The following is a 22888-nucleotide window of genomic DNA, read 5'->3' as shown; positions in this document are numbered from 1 at the left end:
CCTCTCAGAAGTTAGTATCATTAATGAAAACGAAGTGAAGGAACATGTAGAGAAAATGAAGAGAAGCGCCGCTGGGATACAATAGAACTTAGTAGGTAGAAGGTGATCTTTGGTAAAGTGGTTAAATGGTCTCCAAAAAAAAAAGAGGCATTTGTATAATTAGTTTTACACCTATTTTGGTGCAGCTCAATGGTCAAAAGTATGTTCTTCCCCTCGTTTCCTTCCCTTCGACTGTACTGCGGGGGGAAAAAACTTGTCAGGCGAGGATAACTTTCGGTCCTAGAGGTCATCATGGCTTTCCCCCGCCCCGCGTTTTCAGAGCAATGCAGATGAGAGAGCGACAGGGAGAGGAATCCACTATACACGGAGACACGCACACACAAAGTCTGCTTGTATGTTTCAGGATGATTGACAGTATTCTCTATCTTTTAAGATATTTTTGCAAAGGCCTTTGCAAGGTCTTCATACAGTTTGCAGTAATGTTTTAAAATCTGGTGCTTATTCAGACGGACAATCCTCCAGCTACAGATGAAGGACTTGATTTCCAGGCTCTCGTTTATGCCAGTGTAGTTATATTCTGGCTGTTCAGTAAGTAGGAAACTATTTGGCATCAACTGCTCTGCAGGGTCAGTTGTAAACAGAATAAGCAGTTCATTCAACAGCATTACACATCTAGAAGCAAACCGAACGCAATACCACAAGGTTTCATAAATCAGATGAGTGCAACGATACTGTCGTCGTCTGACAACGTATTCCCCTTTCTTGTAACTTCACACAAAAGGAAGAGGGAAGAGTTTGTCAACACGAACCAGGAGCAGACGAATACGAAGAGTGCAGGGAAGAACAAGGCTATTGCGTAGGAAGGAACAACATGCTAGAGCTAAGAGGCTACCCTAGTACTAAGTGAATAGGTTCAATTATGCAGACACTAGGTAACAGCTGTTCTTGTACTAATATTGCACATTAAAGGGCATCAACTGGCTCAACCAACTTGTAGAAAATATTTATTAATTATCATCCAACAAGTGGTACAGTGAGAATATATTCATTGGCTGAAATGTTAGAGCACGGTTCCAACTTCATCTCCCCAACAGGTTATACTAAAAAAATCTGTTCAATAAAAATGATTATTAAAAGGACAACTGGTGTTTCCATTTAGCTTCATTTCAACACATGCCATAACATCCTTTATGGACAGGACACTATTTCCCAGTGTGCAAATCTGAAATAACATAACCTGTTCATTATTTGTCTTATGTCCCAAAGAATACATTAGACATAAATTACTCCTCTGCCCAAATAATGCATTCACGTTAATTTAAAATGAAGCCCATTTAAAAAAATAACCTTGGTTATGTCTGACAATAGATCATAAATGTATCCAAACTTACTACCCAATTCTGACTCCTTTTAAGTTGGCATAAATTTAAGAGGCCCCATTTCAAGCCTGTGAGGACTTCTGTCTTCATCCTTCAGGACACTGACTCCGGTCTGGGTTCAGATGCAAACCTCGGTCAGCAGTGTCCAAGGTCCCTAGATATGTGAATTTAAGTTAGATTTGACAATTCAAATGACACAAAAGTAACTAGTATTCAAATAAATATAACTATTCAAACATTTTATTAGAGACCTCCATTTGACATATCTAAAACACACCGGAGAATCACACACTGGGAAACATTTGACAACCACACCACGTTCTCACACCATCACTCACGTCCCCAGTGTCCTCAGCAGGTGTCATCCACATCAAAGTTCACACATAGAGAGCATCAATAACAAGGAAAGAAACCACACACACACCACTCAGGTCATGTAGGTTATATAATACAAGACAAATATTCAGCACAACATTCCACACTACATTTGGGTACCACTTCTGCACTTGATCAATATACTACAGGAGGGTGTGACAAATTGCAAAGAGAGATCTTGAAGTACTAGTAAATGAAAGTCCATTTGGGGGGGGGGGGGGGCCTTGTAGCATCTGCAGAGTCCATTCACACTCACAACAGCAGTCAAATTGGGCTCTTTCATCGCACAACCAGTCCGTTTCACGCTTTCTTTTTCTCTCTCTGTTCGCTCACTCATCGATTCACTCTTCGCCACAAGCCATCCTCAATCGCACTCACGAGTTCTTAATGTCAGTTGCGCAGTTCTTTCCATTAAAAAGTGGATAAAAATTAAACACCCACCGTCTCTTAGAACATGCGGAGTGAAGCCGTTCTTTGATGGCAAAGCATTTATAGATGGAAGAGAGTGATATTGACATCACCCAAAGAATGCTGCCAAAGAGGAGCTTCTTCCCGGGAAAATGGAAGAGGTGAACTGCAGAAGAGATTGTAGTGAAGGCTTTTCCATTTAACTAGACTGAAAATAAAGTTGCACTTAAAACATTTAAGTTTCAACCAGATTCTTTCCAATGCAAGATTGTTGTCAAATATACAGATGGATAGTGAACCAGTGATTTCTCATGCTTTCAGAAACATCACAACTCACAATACATGCATCAAAGAATCCAGTTGAAAATAAGTCAGGATATAACAAACTTAAGAACAAATAAATTTGACTTCAAAAGTAGCACGACTCTGGTAAACAATAATTCATTTCAAACACTTTCTAAATTAAAATCTTGATCTCCAAATGTACAAAACAGCCTTCACAAAAGCGTTTAAGTATCAGATACACAACACCAGAAATAAATTAGGAAAAAGACCTCACAATACTTACCATCAAACCATTTCACATACCCCACCCGGAAGACTTGGACTCCATACTGGAGCCAAATCCTGAGCTAAACCCACTACCACTGGCTGTTGCGTTAGAACCGGTACCCCAACCTAGACTGGCTGAGTTGGTGCCGTAGTTACTGTTGCCTGTGCTGTAGGCCTGGCTCTGATCCCTGGTGGGGTTAGTCTGCCCAGTGGAGGTGGTGCCTGAGGTGGCAGTTTGCCCTTGCTGACTAGCCAACATACCCATCATTCCCCAACTGCTCTGTAGGGCAGCCTGAGCAGCAGCCATCATGGCAGGGTTCAGACTAAAGTTGCCAAAATTAGCCATATTACTACTGGCGCTGGTCCCTAACCCTGTGCGGTTACTACCAAAGCCCTGAGCCCCAAACCCGTTCCCAAACCGCCCTGCTCGCTCCGTCATCTGCCTACTGCCGTGTTTTGGCTCAGCATTTGAGATGTGCACGCTGACCCCCTTAATAATCAGGTCCTCTCCACATAGGGAACTGGCAACCTGGAGAGAAGACATACGGGTCAGTCTGACATTAAAGGGGCAATTCAGCAGAAGGCAAATAGAACAAGGTCTTTGAATTTGCGGTGGCACCTACCTGGTCATCGGCAAAGCTGACAAAGGCAAAGGCACGGAAGGGCTTGGGGATGAAGACGTCAGTGACCTCACCATACTGCATGAAGAACTGTCGCAGTTCATCAGCGGACAAGTCTTCAGTGCAACGGCCTACAAAGACTTTTCTGCTTCTCATGGGCTCATCTGGACCTTGCTGTTTTACAAAATAAAATGTAAAGGTTCACACATTAATAATATAGCAAACATTAGGAACACCTTCCTATTATTGAGTTGCACCCCTCCCCCCAAAACAGCCTCAATTCGTCAGGGTATGGAATCTCCAAGGTGTTGAAAGCATTCCACAGGGATGCTGGCCCATGGTGCCTCCAATGCTTCCCACAGTTGTGTCAAGATGGCTGGATGTCCTTTGGGTGGTGGACCATTCTTGACACACATGGGAAAGTGTTGAAAGTGAGAAATACCCAGCGGTGTTGCAGTTCTTGACACAAACCGGTACGCCTGGCATCATACCCCTGTTCAAAGGCACATATCTTTTGCCTTTCTCATTCACCCTCTGAATGACACACACTAAATCCATGTCTCAATTGTTTCAAGGCTTAAAAATGATTCTTTAACCTGTCTCCTCCCCTTCAACTACACTGATTTGAAGTGGATTGAATAAGTGACATCAAAAAGGGATCATAGCTTTCACCCGAATTCACATCTGAAACAAGTGCTCTTGCCGTTAATAATCCACGTTACACACCATACAGAAACAAAAACGCCTACCTTGGAGTTGGGGAGTTTGCAGTCACACCATCTTCCATCAATCATGTGGCGTTGTGAGATCACTTTGTCTTGAGTCTCATACTCAGTAAACCTCACAAAGCCAAACCCCTTTGAGTTTCCAGTCTTCACATCTCGTTTCACCTGTGAAGAGGAGCATGTAGTGAAGGCACCACAGATATACCAAGGAATTGCACACTAAAAAGGAACTGACAAGATTTAGCACCATCAAAATCTTTTTTTATTTTTTATTATCACATACACCCTCGGAAAGAGTGGCACATTTATCATTTTGCAACAAGCAGAGCACATATCTGGTTTGGAAATGACAGAGTCAGGTATTTGTGAAAATTCTAGAGTGAAATGAATGGGAAAACGGCTGTGCGTTTGGGCAATTAATAGACACGGCAGCGAATTTAAAAAATGTGTCAGTGTTGTCCAGGTCCACTCTACGCAGACCAGTGCGCCATAACCAATCACAGCTAGAGTAGGCCTATTATGAAAATAGGCTATCCAAACAGTCCTATGCCATTCATGTTGATGTTGCACTACTGGAGTGTTTACATGCAGCAGAAGAACTTGACTTTGGTTAGAAAGCAGTAGCAAAATTCACAAGAAACCTGAATGGTTTTCTGCAAATATATAATACCAAGGCAGTCTTACTTCTGAGAACTTCACATTAATCAAAAAACCAACAGCTGGCCTCCCGAGTGGCGCAGTGGTCTAAGGCACTGCATCGCAGTGCTAGCTGTGCCACTAGAAATTCTGGGTTTGAGTCCAGGCTGTCGCAGCCGGCCGCGACCGGGAGGCCCATGGGGCAGCTCACAATTGTCCCAGTGTCGTCCGGGTTAGGGAGGGTTTGGCCGGCAGGGATATCCTTGACTCATCGCGCACTAGCAACTCCTGTGGCGGGCCGGGCGCAGTGCACGCTGACACTGTCACCAGGTGTACGGTGTTTCCTCCGACACATTGGAGTGGCTGGCTTCTGCGTTGGATGGGCATTGTGTCAAGAAGCAGTGCGGCTTGGTTGGGTTGTGTTTCAGAGGACGCATGGCTCTCGACCTTCGCCTCTCCCGAGTCCGTACAGGAGTTGCAGCGATGTGAGAAGACTAACTACTACCAATTGGATACCATGAAATTTGGGAGAAAAAAGGGGTGAAAAATAGTAATAAAATCATGTATGATCGCTCCCTCAGTTGCCGCTGCACAACAGAACGATGTTAGCCAGAGCCAGATGAGCCAAAATCTAGCACAGGGAATGGTAGATAAAACCCAACGTTTTCTGTCAAAATTGCATCGTGAATACAAAGAGTAGGCTACCCTGCTCAGCCAGCCCCCCCCAGTCCCATAATAACCCATATTTTAACAGGTGGATGGATTAACAGCTTGCCTGTCTGCTTAGTGGTAATTTAATCCACGTCAAATACATTTTGATTGACAACTAGGAGATATGCTAACAGTTGTTCAAGTTTGAGTAAATGAGTAGCCATCTTAAACTAATGAGTGAGTCACATTTCTTAGCCAACCAAGTGACACTTCAATCCCAATCTCTGTAGCCACCAAAGCTGACACTTCCAGGCAATAACCTCCAGCAGCTATCTAGGTAACAGTACAAGCAAAGATTTTTTATAACTAACCCCAGAGCCCACAGTCTATCATTTCCAATTGAAACAAATGTGTCAGTGGGCAGAACAAGCCAGGAGGGAGGCAGAGCCAAGCATGAGCTAGCAAGATCCTCATGGCGGGTTCTAGCATGTCTGCATATTTCTGTTAGCGAGAACCTTCTCTGTGAAGTGCGCATGTGCAATAACTCAATTCGCCCTTGCACTCCTAAACAATGCAATTTTTTTCCATGGAAAAGGGATATCAACCAGATTCCTTTACCTATGGCTTCCCCATGGTGTGAACAGTCTTTAGACAGTTTCAGGCTTTTATTTTGAAAAATGAGCGAGAAAGATCACATCGCGTCATTGTATGGCTGGGTGGCAGCAGCATTTTGCATGCGCAACAGCTTGGAGCAGACATTTTCTCTCTCTCCTATTGAAGAAGCTACAGTCCCGGTTGAAATATTATCTCTTATATATTGTAAAAACAACCCGAGGATTGATTATAAAAAAAGTTTGACATGTTTCTACAAACTTTACGGATACCATTTGGAATTTCCGGCTGCCTGGTCATGACCGCTCGAGCCTGTTGATTTCTGAACATAACGTGCCAACCATATGGAGGTATTTTGGATATAAAAATAATCTTTATGGAACAAAATGAACATTTGTGTAACTGGGAGTCTCGTGAGTGCAAACATCCGAAGATCAAAGGTAAGCGATTAATTTTATTGCTTTTCTGACTTTCGTGACAAATCTACTTGGCTGCTAGCTGCTTAATGTTTTGTCTACTGAGAAAGATGTCCTTACATAAACGCTTGGCTTGCTTTCGCCGAAAAGTTTTTGAAATCTGACACGCCAGTTGACAACAACAAGCTACGCTGTGTTTTGCTATATTGCACTTGTGATTTCATGACAATTAAATATTTTTAGTAATTTAATTTGGCGCTCTGCAATTCAGCGGATGTTGACAAATGATCCCGCTATCGGGATGGCTGCATCGAGAAGTTAATTCTGCCAACAAAACCTTACTCAACATTCCATTAAATATAGTGAAAACCTTTTTCTTTTTTCAAAACCTCTTAAAAAGTTGGGTTTGAAGCTTAAACAGAATTTGAAATTTTAGACCGATATGATTATGCATTTGTTTTATTTTTACAAAATGGTTAAAACAGTGTCAGTTCTAATTTACAGCTGGGAGAACAAAAATAGTGAAGGCACCTAAAATAAACATCTGCAAAGAACAACGTCTCAAATTTGCAACTGTACCTGCACCATGATGACTTCCCCAAAGGTGCTGAAGTAATCTTTCAGGTCCTGTTCAGTTGTCTTCCATGGCAACCCCAGTACAATCAGATCAGATGTCTTCATGTCACCTCTCTTCATCTTCACAGCAGAGGCGGCATCGATCTCGTCCATTTTCCTTTTATTGTCTGAAATAGTGTGGTAGGGATCGTCATTCATCCCTTGATGTAGCACTTGAGACTGACATTTGCCTAGTTAGATATGCATCATGTGGAATGAGTATAGCTAGGGAACCTTTCAATCTTTCATAATTAATTGAGTATGTAAATATTACATACGTCCACTAGTTGGTGGCTAATTAAAATAAACATGTCATAGTTTAGTCAACATACCTTTGGGATAATTGACGACATAGACCAGATTGCCCCAGCCGTTCTCAGGCGCATGAAGAATCCCTTCCACCAAACGGACCCCTCTCATACACTGTGAAACAGGACTCCTGAATCGTAGGCCGCAAGCCCCAGGAAACTGAGCTGCCACGGTAGAAAGCAACACAGAGCCATCGTCCTCAGAAGGGATCTCCATGGGCTCCTCATTCTCTTCTTCGGCCACACGAATGTACAACTCTGCCATTTGTACTTACAATTACGCCTTTTCTCAGTCAAAAATACTGCACTGGCTATGTAAAATTAGCTCTCTAACCACTTCGATATGCCCGACGACTAGTTGATTAATACAAAAAAAATAAAAAATAGTTCCGAAAATACACCGCGGTTTATAAAAAATAAAAATCAGTTTAGATGTTGGATGTTGCTTAAATGAAATTGTATTTAAACGACTAATTAGATCTCGTGAGATATTCAAGCAAACGAACCTGCCTCGGTCCCACTCCGTGTTCCTTTGTTCGCTTGCTCTGTCATCTACACCGGACGACCTAGCTTTAGCAGTGGAGCTTTTAGTGAGCTAACGGCGTTTCGTGCCGTGTTGTTCCTAAAAGTAGAAATTTCGTCCAAGTAATTTGAAATCGAGCAATCGTATAATTAACGTTAAGTCTTAACTAAGATTTTCTAAAGTAGCATACACGTAATACTGCGCGTTTAGAGCAAATATTCAACCTCAAACACACCTGCGACGAAAATAAACACGCTATTCTTTCCGATCAAAATGGCATCATCATGGAGGAAGTGCGTCATCATCTCGGACCATATCATGGTAAAAAGGAGGGGGGTGAGGTGTTGTGCAGCTAGGAAATAACAGAAACGGATAAATAATTATTTCCAGGCAAATGTTACACATTTTTCACTATGATCTTGGTAGACGTATTTGTGTAAAAAAATGGACTTGTGTAAATGATAACCACGGAGATGCATAGTCGATAACTACGGCGGCGTCCCCCCTATGTAAAGATTTGATAAACCCAGTTTTTCAAACTTAATTATGAGTTCCTGTGACAACTGGGACCCGGGAACAACTAGGCGTCAACTTGAACGTCTCCTTTCATGCCAGACATGAACTCCTGGTTGCTGCTCATATCTCGGTGTTGTTAACCAGAAACGTATTAATTTCTTCCTTAAAAAAACACAGTCATGCGAAGCACAAATATAACATCACAAATCAACCAGAAAAACATTAATCACAAGAAAAACATTCCTCACCAATAAGTCCACAATCAATAGTTTAAATTGCTCGAACATCACAAGAACATCAATATTACATTTAGAATTTTGTTCCAGCAATACGGTGCATTAAAAACGATAGGAACTCAGGCGTCTATATTTCAACAGCAAAGCTAGATAGGAAGTTTATGAAGTAGGGCCTTGTAAACAATAATTATTCAGATCATTTGCTGTGAGATGCAAAATTCAGCTAAGGTGCACCTGTTTCCATTGATCATCCTTGAGACGTTTCGACAACTTCATTGGAGTCCACCTGTGGTAAATTAAATGTATTGGACATGATTTGGAAAGGCACACTGTAGTATGATCTAAAATAAGGATGCGCGATAACGAGGTTCTAGCTCCAGCCTGTTTATTAACCTAACCCTCGCATGTCCTACATAGGTACGGATACACCCAAGGGACATCCTAATACACACACACACACCTGTCTATATAAGGTCCCACAGTTGACAGTGCATGTCAGAGCAAAAACCAAGCTATGAGGTCAAAAGAATTGTCCTTGAGCTCCAAGACAGGATTGTGTTGAGGCACACATCTGGGGAAGGGTACCAAAACATTTCTGCAGCATTGAATGTCCCGAAGAACACTGTGGCCTCCTTCATTCTTAAATAGAAGAAGTTTGGAACCACCAAGCCTGCCTGGCCAAACTAAGCAATCGGGGGAGAAGGACCTTGGTCAGGTAGGTGACCAAGAACTCGATGGTCACTGTTACAGAGCTCTAGAATTCCTCTGTGGAGATGGGAAAATCTTCCAGAAGGACAACCATTTCTACAGCACTCCACCAATCAGGCCTTTATGGTAGAGTGGCCAGACGGAAGCCTCTCCTCAGTAAAAGGCATATGACAGCCCGCTTGGAATTTGGCAAAGGGCACCTAAAGACTCTCAGACCATGGGAAGCAAGATTCTCTGGTCTGATGAAACCAAGATTGAACTCTGGTCTGAATGCCAAGCATCACGTCTGTAGTAAACCTGGCACCATCCCTACGGTGAAACATGATGGTGGCAGCATCATGCTTTGGGGATGTTTTTCAGTGGCATGGACTGGGAGACTAGTCAGAATCGAGGCAAAGATGAAGGGAGCAAAGTACAGAGAGATCCTTGATGAAAACCTGCTCCAGAGCATTCAGGACCTAAGACTGGGGTGAAGGTTCACCTTCCAACAGGACAATGACCCTAAGCACACAGCCAAGACAATGCAGGTGTGGCTTCGGGACAAGTCATTGAATGTCCTTGAGTGGCTCAGCCAGAGCCCGGACTTGAACCTGATCAAAAATCTCTGGCGAGACCTGAAGATATCTGTACATCAACGCCCCCCATTCAACCTGACAAAGCTTGAAAGAATCTGCAGAGCAGAATGGGAGAAACTCCCCAAATACAGGTGTGCCAAGCTTGTAGCTTCATACCCAAGAAGACTCAATGCTATAATCGCTGCCAAAGGTGCTTCAACAAAGTACTGAGTAAAGGGTCTGAATACTTATGTAAATGTGATATTTCAGGGTTTTTTAAAAACCTTTTTTGCTTTGTCATTATGGGGTATTGTGTGTAAACTGATGAGGCGGGAAAAACTATTTAATCCATTTTAGACTAAGGCTGTAATGTAACAAAATGTGGAAAAAGTCAAGCGGTCTGAATACTTTCCAAATGCACTGTATACAGGGTTAGTTCCATTACCATATTTACAATGGGTAGGGATACTGGCGTGATGGAAGTAGATCATTACACGTCTTTTAGATTGTCTGAAACTTGCATTTCCCAAACATAATTTAGGTCACCCAGGATAATAACTTCTGATTTAATAAAAGAAGACAAACCTGTTAACTCCTCAAGTGCACAAAGGTTAGACGAGGGAGGACGGTAGACCCTTATAACAGTTATGGATACATACTTCCCCAGACAAAGGCTTAAAGATGGTAGCAAATATTTTTGGGAAAGGGAAATAGCCACTACACCACCTCTACCCTGTCTGTCACATTATAACCCTCAATATTACAATCAGAGTCCAGAATGTCCCCAAGAGATCCAAGTTTCTGTCAATACAAGTATGTCCGTATTCATCTGCATAGCCCAGATCTGATGATGTCATCCAGGAAGTAAGATGCTAATGTAAAGATGCATCAACCTAAGTCCTTTACGGTTTTTAAAGTCACTTGGGGTCTCCAACTCAAACAAGCTATGTTCATTAGGCGGTTGCAGGCCCTGTCTGATGGTTGATATTGATATAGTATTGATATAGTTGGTATGGTAATAAGATTACATAGAACCGCACCACTTGGTCTATCCTATTAGTAATAAAGGAAGGAGTCGAAATTGGAATTACTTTTCCAAGCTTAGCACCATAGGGCCTGAGGCCGCAGCCAATGTCAATATGGAGAACTCTTAGAGTAATCAATGATGGAATGTTATAAACGGACTTACATGGACTTTGGTTGCTATCGTGAAACAGTCCAAGCCCTCTACGTGATTTGAAAATTGAGGGGGGGATCCAAGTTTATGGAATTCACATTTGAAAAGTACGGGCGGGTGAGAGGTCACCCCATTAGGGAGGGGCCTCTGCAGGGCAGGCCTGGTCAGTCAGTCGGAGAGTGGCGACACAGTGGCGAGGTAGTGGCACGATGACCAGGCTGAGGAGTAGAAAAGGAAAAAGGTCTTAGGGACCTATCCAGAACTCCAATGTCTTGTGATGGAAATCTCTTGTGTTTATGTGATTGTAGTATGTTTAGCACAATGCTGCTTTTGAAATAACCTGTCTTGTTTGGGTTCATGCGAGTGACGAGTTGACTGCACAAAGGAGTACACCACACTATCACTCATTATTTGGCAGTACACCCAGAGTATTGCTCTGCGAACTCGAGAAGTTCTCACTTTCAAGGTAAGAAGGCTTGTGTGGTATAAGTCAGTCACATGTAGGAGCAAATGCCTTTGTGAATAATGACGCATGTAAATTATGCTTATAACATGTATCAACGGCCTGAAATGGAATCTCCCCTTCAGAGTTTTTCATCAAGCTTGTATTGAGTTTGTGAACCTCTCCGCGCATTAATAAAGGTTGCTTCACTTACTTTGAGTTTGAGTCCTTAGTAGTGAATTTCCACGACGGTCTCAATTTGCTCACTCTGGATGTCCAGCTCAGACCTACAGTATATCCCTCAATAAGCTGACAGTTTCCACGTTGGAAATTTGTCCGGTCTATATTATCCTGGAATTGTGCAAAATAGGTGCAGCTCCTACATGGAATGAAATGATTACCATAGTCTCTGAAGGAGGTATCCGCCCAATCCGGAAAATATCAGTTTCCCAGTATGACGGAAAGTGGTAGACGCCTTTTAGGAAAAAGTCTGTTAAAATACACAATAATAAAATAGGTTGGCGAGGTAATCAGCTAAAAGTTAAATCCACACAGGGTGATGCTTAGATTGAATCACACCGTTCGTAGGACCACCACAGTCACAGTTACAGGCAGCAAGCCAGAACCCAATCCCAGACTAGAATAAAGTCAGCACCCATAATAAACACAACCAAGGCACAAAACTTGCAAGCATAACAACAGCAAGGAGGGAATGGTGACTTAATGTGATTAAATGCTGGGGCCCATCACAACAGCACTGCAACAGAGGCCGTTTTACCAGTATGATAGCCAGGAGAGAAGCACATTGGAGGAGGAGTCGTTTCCAGTACAGGCGTTCAAGTTTGTTCAAGTTTGACAGTTGTCCAAAAACATCCAAGGCACAATGTCAAGTGGAAGGATGAAAGCAGCCGTAGGCAGATGTCTGCTCAGATAATGCCCCAGTGCAGGCCCCAGAGCAGAGTAGGGTGCCCAGGTATGTCCAAGTAGACCTAAAAGAAATTCAGCAGACTTGTTTTTTTAAGTCTCCTTAAAAACTCTATATGCAATATTGCACTACAGTCCAATGTGTTCACAGCCAGATGAAACAAAGCTAAATGGTGACAAATCTAAACATGGTTTAATCACAGATAGAACAACGAGGTTAGTTATATTAATCTTTGGATGAATGTTTGATTTGTTACATTAAATAATTCAGTAATGACATGAAAAAAATGATGGCAATCAATTGTTTTTTATCGGCAGTAAGAAACTGCAAGCAGCTAAGTGCTCCTAACTGGCAAACACAAAACACTTAACTTGCAGAAATCGTTTGATCGCAAAGTAAGAATCACCAAAAATGCAGTCAAAGCAAGTAGGGATAGCTGGCGACTGGAGTATGGGTGAGGGGGTGTGTCGAAAGGAGAGGGTCACAACTTGCAGACCTGTTTTCGAGTTGCTGTGCTGTGCGTTTTGTTGCCAACCTATTTTGCTACCTGACAATTTTACGGTTTTTACTTTTTAATTACTGTTGTTATACACACACACACACATATATATATATATATTTTTTTTTTTCCACCCCGGACGCTTTATCTGGACACGATTCGTCAGGACCTCCAACACCCGAAGCTAAGTAGTAACATTAACATGATGCCTTCTAATTGCAGTCGCTGTACTCGCCTTACGGCGAGGATAGCTGTGCTACAAGCCCGGCTTCAGACGCAATCGTTAGGCAAGGGTAATTTCAGTGTAGGAAAGGATGAAACAGCGTCTGTGCCACCAGCAAGTACAGATAGTAGTATAAATCCCCTGGCACAGTCCCCGCAGCCGGACAACTTTCTCACGGTTTCTGGAAGGAAATGCTGTAGGAACGCTCAACCGGTGTCGCTCATTCAGCCGACAGAAACTTTCAACCGGTTTTCCCCATTAAGTAGCGAGTCGGAGTCAGAGGCCGAGCCTTCTCTGGTCTATACTCCTCCCGTTACGGGTCTGAGACGCCGAAGCTTCCCACCATTAGCTCTGACAAATTGAAAACTCTAGTCATTGGCGACTCCATTACCCGCAGTATTAGACTTAAAACGAATCATCCAGCGATCATACACTGTTTACCGGGGGCAGGGCTACCGACGTTAAGGCTAATCTGAAGATGGTGCTGGCTAAAGCTAAAACTGGCGAGTGTAGAGTATAGAGATATTGTTATCCACGTCGGCACCAACGATGTTAGGATGAAACAGTCAGAGATCACCAAGCGCAACATAGCTTCTGCGTGTAAATCAGCTAGAAAGATGTGTCGGCATCGAGTAATTGTCTCTGGCCCCCTCCCAGTTAGGGGGAGTGATGAGCTCTACAGCAGAGTCTCACAACTCAATCGCTGGTTGAAAACTGTTTTCTGCCCCTCCGAAAAGTTAGAATTTGTAGATAATTGGCCCTCTTTTTGGGACTCACCCACAAACAGGACCAAGCCTGACCTGCTGAGGAGTGACGGACTCCATCCTAGCTGGAGGGTGCTCTCATCTTATCTACCAACATAGACAAGGCTCTAACTCCTCTAGCTCCACAATGAAATAGGGTGCAGGCCAGGCAGCAGGCTGTTAGCCAGCCTGCCAGCATAGTGGAGTCTGCCACTAGCATAGTCAGTGTAGTCAGCTCAGCTATCACCATTGAGACCGTGTCTGTGCCTCGACCTAGGTTGCGCAAAACTAAACATGGCGGTGTTCGCCTTAGCAATCTCACTAGGATAAAGACCACCTCCATTCCTGTCATTATTGAAAGAGATCATGATACCTCACATCTCAAAATAGGGCTACTTAATGTTAGATCCCTTACTTCAAAGGCAATTATAGTCAATGAACTAATCACTGATCATAATCTTGATGTGATTGGCCTGACTGAAACATGGCTTAAGCCTGATGAATTTACTGTGTTAAATGAGGCCTCACCTCCTGGCTACACTAGTGACCATATCCCCCGTGCATCCCGCAAAGGCGGAGGTGTTGCTAACATTTACGATAGCAAATTTCAATTTACAAAAAAAAAATGACGTTTTCGTCTTTTGAGCTTCTAGTCATGAAATCTATGCAGCCTACTCAATCACTTTTTATAGCTACTGTTTACAGGCCTCCTGGGTCATATACAGCGTTCCTCACTGAGTTCCCTGAATTCCTATCGGACCTTGTAGTCATAGCAGATAATATTCTAATCTTTGGTGACTTTAATATTCACATGGAAAAGTCCACAGACCCACTCCAAAAGGCTTTCGGAGCCATCATCGACTCAGTGGGTTTTGTCCAACATGTCTCTGGACCCACTCACTGTCACAGTCATACGCTGGACCTAGTTTTGTCCCATGGAATACATGTTGTGGATCTTAATGTTTTCCTCATAATCCAGGACTATCGGACCACCATTTTATTACGTTTGCAATTGCAACAAATAATCTGCTCAGACCCCAACCAAGGATCATCAAAAGTCGTGCTATAAATTCACAGACAACACAAAGATTCCTTGATGTCCTTCCAGATTCCCTCTGTCTACCCAATGACACCAGAGGACAAAAATCAGTTAACCACCTAACTGAGGAACTCAATTTAACCTTGCGCAATACCCTAGATGCAGTTGCACCCCTAAAAACTAAAAACATTTCTCATAAGAAACTAGCTCCCTGGTACACAGAAAATACCCGAGCTCTGAAGCAAGCTTCCAGAAAATTGGAACGGAAATGGCGCCACACCAAACTGGAAGTCTTCCGTCTAGCTTGGAAAGACAGTACCGTGCAGTACCGAAGAGCCCTTACTGCTGCTCGATCATCCTATTTTTCTAACTTAATTGAGGACAATAAGAACAATCCAAAATTCCTTTTTGATACGGTCGCAAAGCTAACTAAAAAGCAGCATTCCCCAAGAGAGGATGACTTTCACTTTAGCAGTGATAAATTCATGAACTTCTTTGAGGAAAAAATTATGATTATTAGAAAGCAAATTACAGACTCCTCCTTAAATCTGCGTATTCCTTCAAAGCTCAGTTGTCCTGAGTCTGCACAACTCTGCGTGGACCTAGGATCAAGAGAGACGCTCAAGTGTTTTAGTACTATATCTCTTGACACAATGATGAAAATAATCATGGCCTCTAAACCTTCAAGCTGCTTACTGGACCCTATTCCAACTAAACTACTGAAAGAGCTGCTTCCTGTGCTTGGCCCTCCTATGTTGAACATAATAAACGGCTCTCTATCCACCGGATGTGTACCAAACTCACTAAAAGTGGCAGTAATAAAGCCTCTCTTGAAAAAGCCAAACCTTGACCCAGAAAATATAAAAAACTATCGGCCTATATCGAATCTTCCATTCCTCTCAAAAATCTTAGAAAAGGCTGTTGCTCAGCAACTCACTGCCTTCCTGAAGACAAACAATGTATATGAAATGCTTCAGTCTGGTTTTAGACCCCATCATAGCACTGAGACGGCACTTGTGAAGGTGGTAAATGACATTTTAATGGCATCGGACCGAGGCTCTGCATCTGTCCTCGTGCTCCTAGACCTTAGTGCTGCTTTTGATACCATCGATCACCACATTCTTTTGGAGAGATTGGAAACCCAAATTGGTCTACACGGACAAGTTCTGGCCTGGTTTAGATCTTATCTGTCGGAAAGATATCAGTTTGTCTCTGTGGATGGTTTGTCCTCTGACAAATCAACTGTAAATTTCGGTGTTCCTCAAGGTTCCGTTTTAGGACCGCTGTTGTTTTCACTATATATTTTACCTCTTGGGGATGTTATTCGAAAACATAATGTTAACTTTCACTGCTATGCGGATGATACACAGCTGTACATTTCAATGAAACATGGTGAAGCCCCAAAATTGCCCTCGCTAGAAGCATGTGTTTCAGACATAAGGAAGTGGATGGCAGCAAACTTTCTACTTTTAAACTCGGATAAAACAGAGATGCTTGTTCTAGGTCCCAAGAAACAAAGAGATCTTCTGTTGAATCTGACAATTAATCTTAATGGTTGTACAGTCATCTCAAATAAAACTGTGAAGGACCTCGGCGTTACTCTGGACCCTGATCTCTCTTTTGAAGAACATATCAAGACCATTTCAAGGACAGCTTTTTTCCATCTACGTAACATTGCAAAAATCAGAAACTTTCTGTCCAAAAATGATGCAGAAAAATTAATCCATGCTTTTGTCACTTCTAGGTTAGACTACTGCAATGCTCTACTTTCCGGCTACCCGGATAAAGCACTAAATAAACTTCAGTTAGTGCTAAATACGGCTGCTAGAATCCTGACTAGAACCAAAAAATTTGATCATATTACTCCAGTGCTAGCCTCCCTACACTGGCTTCCTGTCAAAGCAAGGGCTGATTTCAAGGTTTTACTGCTAACCTACAAAGCATTGCATGGGCTTGCTCCTACCTATCCCTCTGATTTGGTCCTGCCGTACATACCTACACGTACGCTACGGTCACAAGACGCAGGCCTCCTAATTGTCCCTAGAATTTCTAAGCAAACAGTTGGAGGCAGGGCTTTCTCCTATAGAGCTCCATTTTTATGGAACGGTCTGCCTACCCATGTCAGAGACGCAAACTCGGTCTCAACCTTTAAGTCTTTACTGAAGACTCATCTCTTCAGTGGGTCATATGATTGAGTGTAGTCTGGCCCAGGAGTGGGAAGGTGAACGGAAAGGCTCTGGAGCAACGAACCACCCTTGCTGTCTCTGCCTGGCCGGTTCCCCTCTTTCCACTGGGATTCTCTGCCTCTAACCCTATTACAGGGGCTGAGTCACTGGCTTGCTGGGGCTCTCTCATGCCGTCCCTGGAGGGGGTGCGTCACCTGAGTGGGTTGATTCACTGATGTGGTCATCCTGTCTGGGTTGGCGCCCCCAATGGTTGTGCCGTGGCGGAGATCTTTGCGGGCTATACTCAGCTTTGTCTCAGGATGGTAAGTTGGTGGTTGAAGATATCCCTCCAGTGGTGTGGGGGCTGTGCTTTGGCATAGTGGGTGGGGTTATATCCTTCCTGTTTGGCCCTGTCCGGGAATGTCCTCGGGTGGGGCCACAGTGTCTCCTGACCCCTCCTGTCTCAGCCTCCAGTATTTATGCTGCAGTAGTTTATGTGTCGGGGGGCTGGGGTCAGTTTGTTATATCTGGAGTACTTCTCCTGTCCAATTCGGTGTCCTGTGTGAATCTAAGTGTGCGTTCTCTAATTCTCTCCTTCTCTCTCTCGGAGGACCTGAGCCCTAGGACCATGCCCCAGGACTACCTGACATGATGACTCCTTGCTGTCCCCAGTCCACCTGGCCGTGCTGCTGCTCCAGTTTCAACTGTTCTGCCTTATTATTACGACCATGCTGGTCATTTATGAACATTTGAACATCTTGGCCATGTTCTGTTATAATCTCTACCCGGCACAGCCAGAAGAGGACTGGCCACCCCACATAGCCTGGTTCCTCTCTAGGTTTCTTCCTAGGTTTTGGCTTTTCTAGGGAGTTTTTCCTAGCCACCGTGCTTCTACACCTGCATTGCTTGCTGTTTGGGGTTTTAGGCTGGGTTTCTGTACAGCACTTTGAGATATCAGCTGATGTACGAAGGGCTATATAAATAAATTTGATTTGATTTGATTTGATATGGAAAGTGAATCAGCTATTGGCCAGATTTGTTAGCACTGAAGACCATTTTGTGTGGCTGATTGTGCTGCACGACGATAAAATGGCGACCAGTGTGCTGCTGTTGTTTTGAGGTTCCTGCTGACCACTTAGAGGTGCTTACTACTCCGCAGCTGCACGGTCGTGTCCCCGGCGGTACAATTTTTTTTCCTCCCTCCCATGATTCTATTTCAAGTATGTTAGCAGCAGCCCACTCTAGAAATTACTAATATTGATAGCCATATACTAGATGTCACCTTGATACATACAGTCTACTCAATGGGGAGCATGGCCGGCCCGATCATTAGGCAGGATTGGGCAGCAGGTTGACGAGGGTGGCATTTTCTGAGCTAAACTGACCAAGACGCACCTCCCAACAACAACACATAAAACCTCATAATTATTCCCAAAAACAATGACATTTTCTCTCAACCAGTGGCATATGAGCTTTTTAGGTGAGCGCTGATGTCGCACTGTGATAAGCAGTGTCCACTTTGTCAAAGGCAGGGGTACAAAATATTTTGCTTGTCCATTCCCAGCGTGCCTCAAGGTGCTGTTGGAAAGAGGCATCCCTGGGCCTTCCGAGTGGCACAGCGGTCTAAGGCACAGCATCTCACTACAGATCTTGGTTCGATCCCGGGCTGTGTCGCAGCCGGCTGCGACCGGGAGACCCATGAGGCGGCGCACAATTGGCCCAGCATTGTCTGGGTTAGGGGAGGGTTTGGCCGGCTGGGATGTCCTTGTCCCATCGTGCTCTAGTGACTCCTTGTGGTGGCCGGACACATGCATGCTGACTACGGTCGCCAGCTGTACAGTGTTTCCTCCGTCACATTGGTGCGGCTGGCTTCCGGGTTAAGCAGCGATGTGTCAAGAAGCAGTGCGGCTTGGAGGGGTCGTGTTTCGGAGGACGCATGGCTCTCGACCTTCACCTCTCCTGAGTCTGTATGGGCATTGCAGCGATGGGACAAGAGTACCAATTGGGGAGAAAAAGGGGTAAAAAGTACCTAAAATAAAATAAGAAAAAATTAAAAGAAAGAGGCATCCCTGTGGCGCTCCACCAACATACCGTCAAAAACATAACCTAACATAAATCATGTATCAGAAATAGGATACGGTAGAAAGAGTTCTCAAAGCCACTGTTTACTTCTAAGATCACTTTAGCACCGAGAGGCACAAAAAAGGCACAAAAACTCACATCAATACCTTTGTCAGAAAACACTGTTAAACGGGGCTGTAGTGGAGCAGGTTGAGAGCTTCAAGTTCCTTGGCGTCCACATCACCAACAAACTAACATGGTCCAAGCACACCACGACAATTGTGAAGAGGGCACGACAAAAACCTATTCCCCCTCAGGAGACTGAAACGATGGATATATGGGATCAGAGCAAGACCATGTTCTATTTCACACCAAGGCTTGGTGGTTATTGAGGGGGAGTGCTGGAAAGATTTTTCGCATTGAGAGTGGACCTGTTGTCATTCACAATGGATTTAAAAAACAGACTTGTTTGACTATCTGTGTAATGAAAATCCAATATGTCTCCATGACTATGTAACAGACATATTTTGGAAACTGAACGAACTGAACGCAAGCATGCAGGGGAAATATAAAAACATTCTACAGATGAGTGACCTAATCAGTGAATTCAGAGGAAATCATTCTTATTGGAGGGAGTCTTTCAAAGGGTAAACATGTCTCCTTCCCTTGACTGTGCATGTTTCTAACAGAAAAGAGCATCAGTAAGTGTCCCACACAAGTGATGACTGCTCACCTCCAACGCTTGGGACCTACTTCTCAATCCGTTTTACTGTAATCCTGGCTAAGTTAACATGCTCATAAGTGAAATCGAACAGCTGATCGAGCTGTCATGTGACCGAATGCATTTACGGGTCATTATGGAGGAGTTTTGGTTCCTGACTCAAAGGGAATACACTGCCGTCTCCCTCTGAGCATTAATGTCACATTCAAGACAACTAGCAACTCGGAAATTAACTAGCTCTGACTGGGAATATTTGTTTATATATATTTTTTGTGATACAAACCCGGGTTCGATCACAACAGGCCGTGATCGAGAATCCCATAGGGCTGCACACAACTGGCCCAGAATAATTATTCTGTGAATTAAAAAATATATAATAATCTTGAAATAGAGGCATACTTAAATGAAAGAAATGTGACAGTGTGTAAATGACAACACTGTGCAAGAAATAAAGAAATGTATCAAAATGGCTGTAAATGAATGCTTAAACAATTAACTATGTAAATGAGAAAATACTGAGTGTATTAAGGAAATAGAAGCCTGGCTCAAATAGAAGTCTGTCTCTAATAATTAATTGTATGACCTGAAAAGAATCCTTTATCCTCCAAGGTAAAAACAAATATGATCCGGTCGCCATATGGCATATTCACAGTAAATTTCAACCTCTCCTTGTTCCAGTCTGTAATCCCCACGTTTTAAGATGACCACAATCATTCTTGTTCCTAAGAATTCTAAGGCTTCATGCCAAAATTACTGTAGCACACTTCTGTAATCATGAAGTGCTTTGAGAGGCTGGTTATGGCACACATTTACTCTACCATCCCAGCCACACGAGACCCACTTCAATTTGCATACCGGCCCAACAGATTCATAGATGACGCAATCTCAATTTCTCTCCACACTGCCCTCACCCACCTAGATAAGAGGAATACCTATGTGAGAATGCTATTCATTGACTATAGCTCAGCGTTCAACACCATTGTCCCCTCCAAGCTCTTCAATAAGCTTAGGATTCTGGGTCTGAACACCTCCCTCTGCAACTGGTTCCTGGACTTCCTGATGGGCCGACCCCAGGTGGTGAGGTAGGCAACATCACCTCCACCACGCTGACCCTTAACACAGGGGCCCCACAAGGGTGTGTGCTTAGTCCCCCCCTGTACTCCCTGTTCACCCACGACTGTGTGGCCACACATGACTCCAACACCATCATCAAGTTATCTGACAACACAACGGTGGTAGGCCTGACCATCGGCAACGTTGAGTCAGCCTACATGGTCAGTGACCTGGCAGTGCAGTGCCAGAGCAACAATATCTCCGTCAATGTCAACAAGACCAAGGAGTTGATCGTGGACAACAGGAAACAGGGAGCGCGAGCACACCCCTATCCACATCAACGGGGCAGGAGTGGGGCTGGTAGACAGTTTCAAGTTCCTTGGTGTCCAAATCACTAAAGACTTAAAATGGTCCAAACACACATGCACAGTAGTGAAGAAGGTGCGACAGTGTCTCTTCACCCTCAGGAGGTTGAAAAAGTTTGGCATGGGCCCTCAAATCCTGAAAAGGTTCTACAGCTGTACCATTGAGAGCATATTGACTGGATGCATCACTGCTTGGTATGGCAATAGCACCGCCCTCCATCGCATGGCGCTACAGAGCATTGTGCAGATAGCCCAGTACATCACTGGGCCCGAGCTCCCTGCCATCCAGGACCTCTATATTAGGCGGTGTGAAAAGAAGGCCTGGAAAATCGTCAGACTCCAACCACCCAAGCCATAGGCTATTTTCTCTGCTGCCGCACTGCAAAAGGTACCGGTGGATCAAGTCTGACACCAACAGGCTCTTGCACAACTTCTTTCCCCAAGCAATATGACTGATTCATAGCTAACAAATTAGCTATATGGACTGAGATAATCTTGTATCTTTAATGAGCTTTTATTTCAATATTTGCAGTCTATGCACACTCAGTGCCCCATACACTAACTCCATCATTTGCTCACACACTTAATACGCACATACATTTAAACTGACTCTACACATGTGCTGCTGCTACTCTATTTATCTTATATCCTGTTGCCTAGTCCCCTTACCCCTATACATAGCTACAGTACCTCCAACACAACAGTATTCCTGCACATGTAAATATGGTATTGGATATGACTTTAATATTTCCTGTATATACACTGCTCAAAAAAATAAAGGGAACACTTAAACAACACAATGTAACTCCAAGTCAATCACACTTCTGTGAAATCAAACTGTCCACTTAGGAAGCAACACTGATTGACAATACAGTTCACATGCTGTTGTGCAAATGGAATAGACAACAGGTGGAAATTATAGGCAATTAGCAAGACACCCCCAATAAAGGAGTGGTTCTGCAGGTGGTGACCACAGACCACTTCTCAGTTCCTATGCTTCCTGGCTGATGTTTTGGTCACGTTTGAATGCTGGCGGTGCTTTCACTCTAGTGGTAGCATGAGAAGGAGTCTACAACCCACACAAGTGGCTCAGGTAGTGCAGCTCATCCAGGATGGCACATCAATGCAAGCTGTGGCAAGGTTTGCTGTGTCTGTCAGCGTAGTGTCCAGAGCATGGTTTTCCACTTGAATTTTGAGTGTGACTCCAAATCCCAACCTCCATGGGTTGATAAATTTGATTTCCATTGATAATTTGTGTGTGACTGTCTGCACATTCAACTATGTAAAGAAAGAAGTATTTAATAAGAATATTTCATTCAGCTCTAGGATGTGTTATTTTAGTGTTCCCTTTATTTTGAGCAGTGTAGAATGCTTGCTTAGTGTATTTCATATTCCTTGTTTCTTTCTAGTAATATTGTTATTGATTCACTGTTGGGTTTTGAGTTAGCAAGAAAGTAATTTCATGGTTCTTATGCATGACATCAAAACTTGAAACTTAAAAACATGCTAGTTAAGTTGCCCATTGTGCTACGAATTATTTTTTGTTGGAATGTGAATGTTTAGTGTAGGGATCTTCTCTCCTTATTTGCATGGATCATTTCTGCACTCAAGCAATATAGTAAAATGTAATGTTCTCTCCCA

At 43.5% G+C, this 22888-nt stretch overlaps 1 protein-coding gene across 2 annotated transcripts; it reads right to left on the bottom strand.

Moving 5' to 3' along the window:
- Positions 1-987: 987 nt before the first annotated feature.
- Positions 988-8120, bottom strand: LOC135542230 (TAR DNA-binding protein 43-like). 2 transcript variants are annotated; one of them, XR_010456035.1, is made up of 6 exons: positions 7322-8120; positions 6954-7117; positions 4084-4224; positions 3338-3508; positions 2196-3243; positions 988-1533 (listed from the first exon to the last, which is right to left on the bottom strand). XR_010456035.1 is itself a non-coding variant. In XM_064969040.1 (5 exons), the coding sequence occupies exons 1-5, from the start codon at positions 7560-7562 to the stop codon at positions 2743-2745; spliced, it is 1218 nt and encodes a 405-aa protein (XP_064825112.1). In that variant the 5' UTR covers positions 7563-8120; the 3' UTR covers positions 988-2742. The 2 variants fall into 2 exon arrangements, 1 of the variants encoding a protein (XP_064825112.1); XM_064969040.1 differs by having other exon boundaries at positions 988-3243.
- Positions 8121-22888: the final 14768 nt, after the last annotated feature.

Source organism: Oncorhynchus masou, chromosome 6 (assembly GCF_036934945.1).
Source record: "Oncorhynchus masou masou isolate Uvic2021 chromosome 6, UVic_Omas_1.1, whole genome shotgun sequence".
Lineage (NCBI taxonomy): Eukaryota > Metazoa > Chordata > Actinopteri > Salmoniformes > Salmonidae > Oncorhynchus > Oncorhynchus masou.
The sequence above is the reverse complement of the archived record's forward strand: the minus strand, read 5'-3'. Positions and strand labels throughout refer to the sequence as shown.

Coding starts and splice junctions, on each gene's coding strand:
- LOC135542230 (XM_064969040.1), bottom strand. CDS start 7,562: ATGGCAGAGTTGTACATTCGTGTGGCCGAAGAAGAGAATGAGGAGCCC. Junction 7,118..7,321: donor TGTCGTCAATTATCCCAAAG/GTATGTTGACTA, acceptor ACACTATTTCAG/ACAATAAAAGGAAAATGGAC. Junction 3,244..3,337: donor TCAGCTTTGCCGATGACCAG/GTAGGTGCCACC, acceptor TCTTCTCTCCAG/GTTGCCAGTTCCCTATGTGG.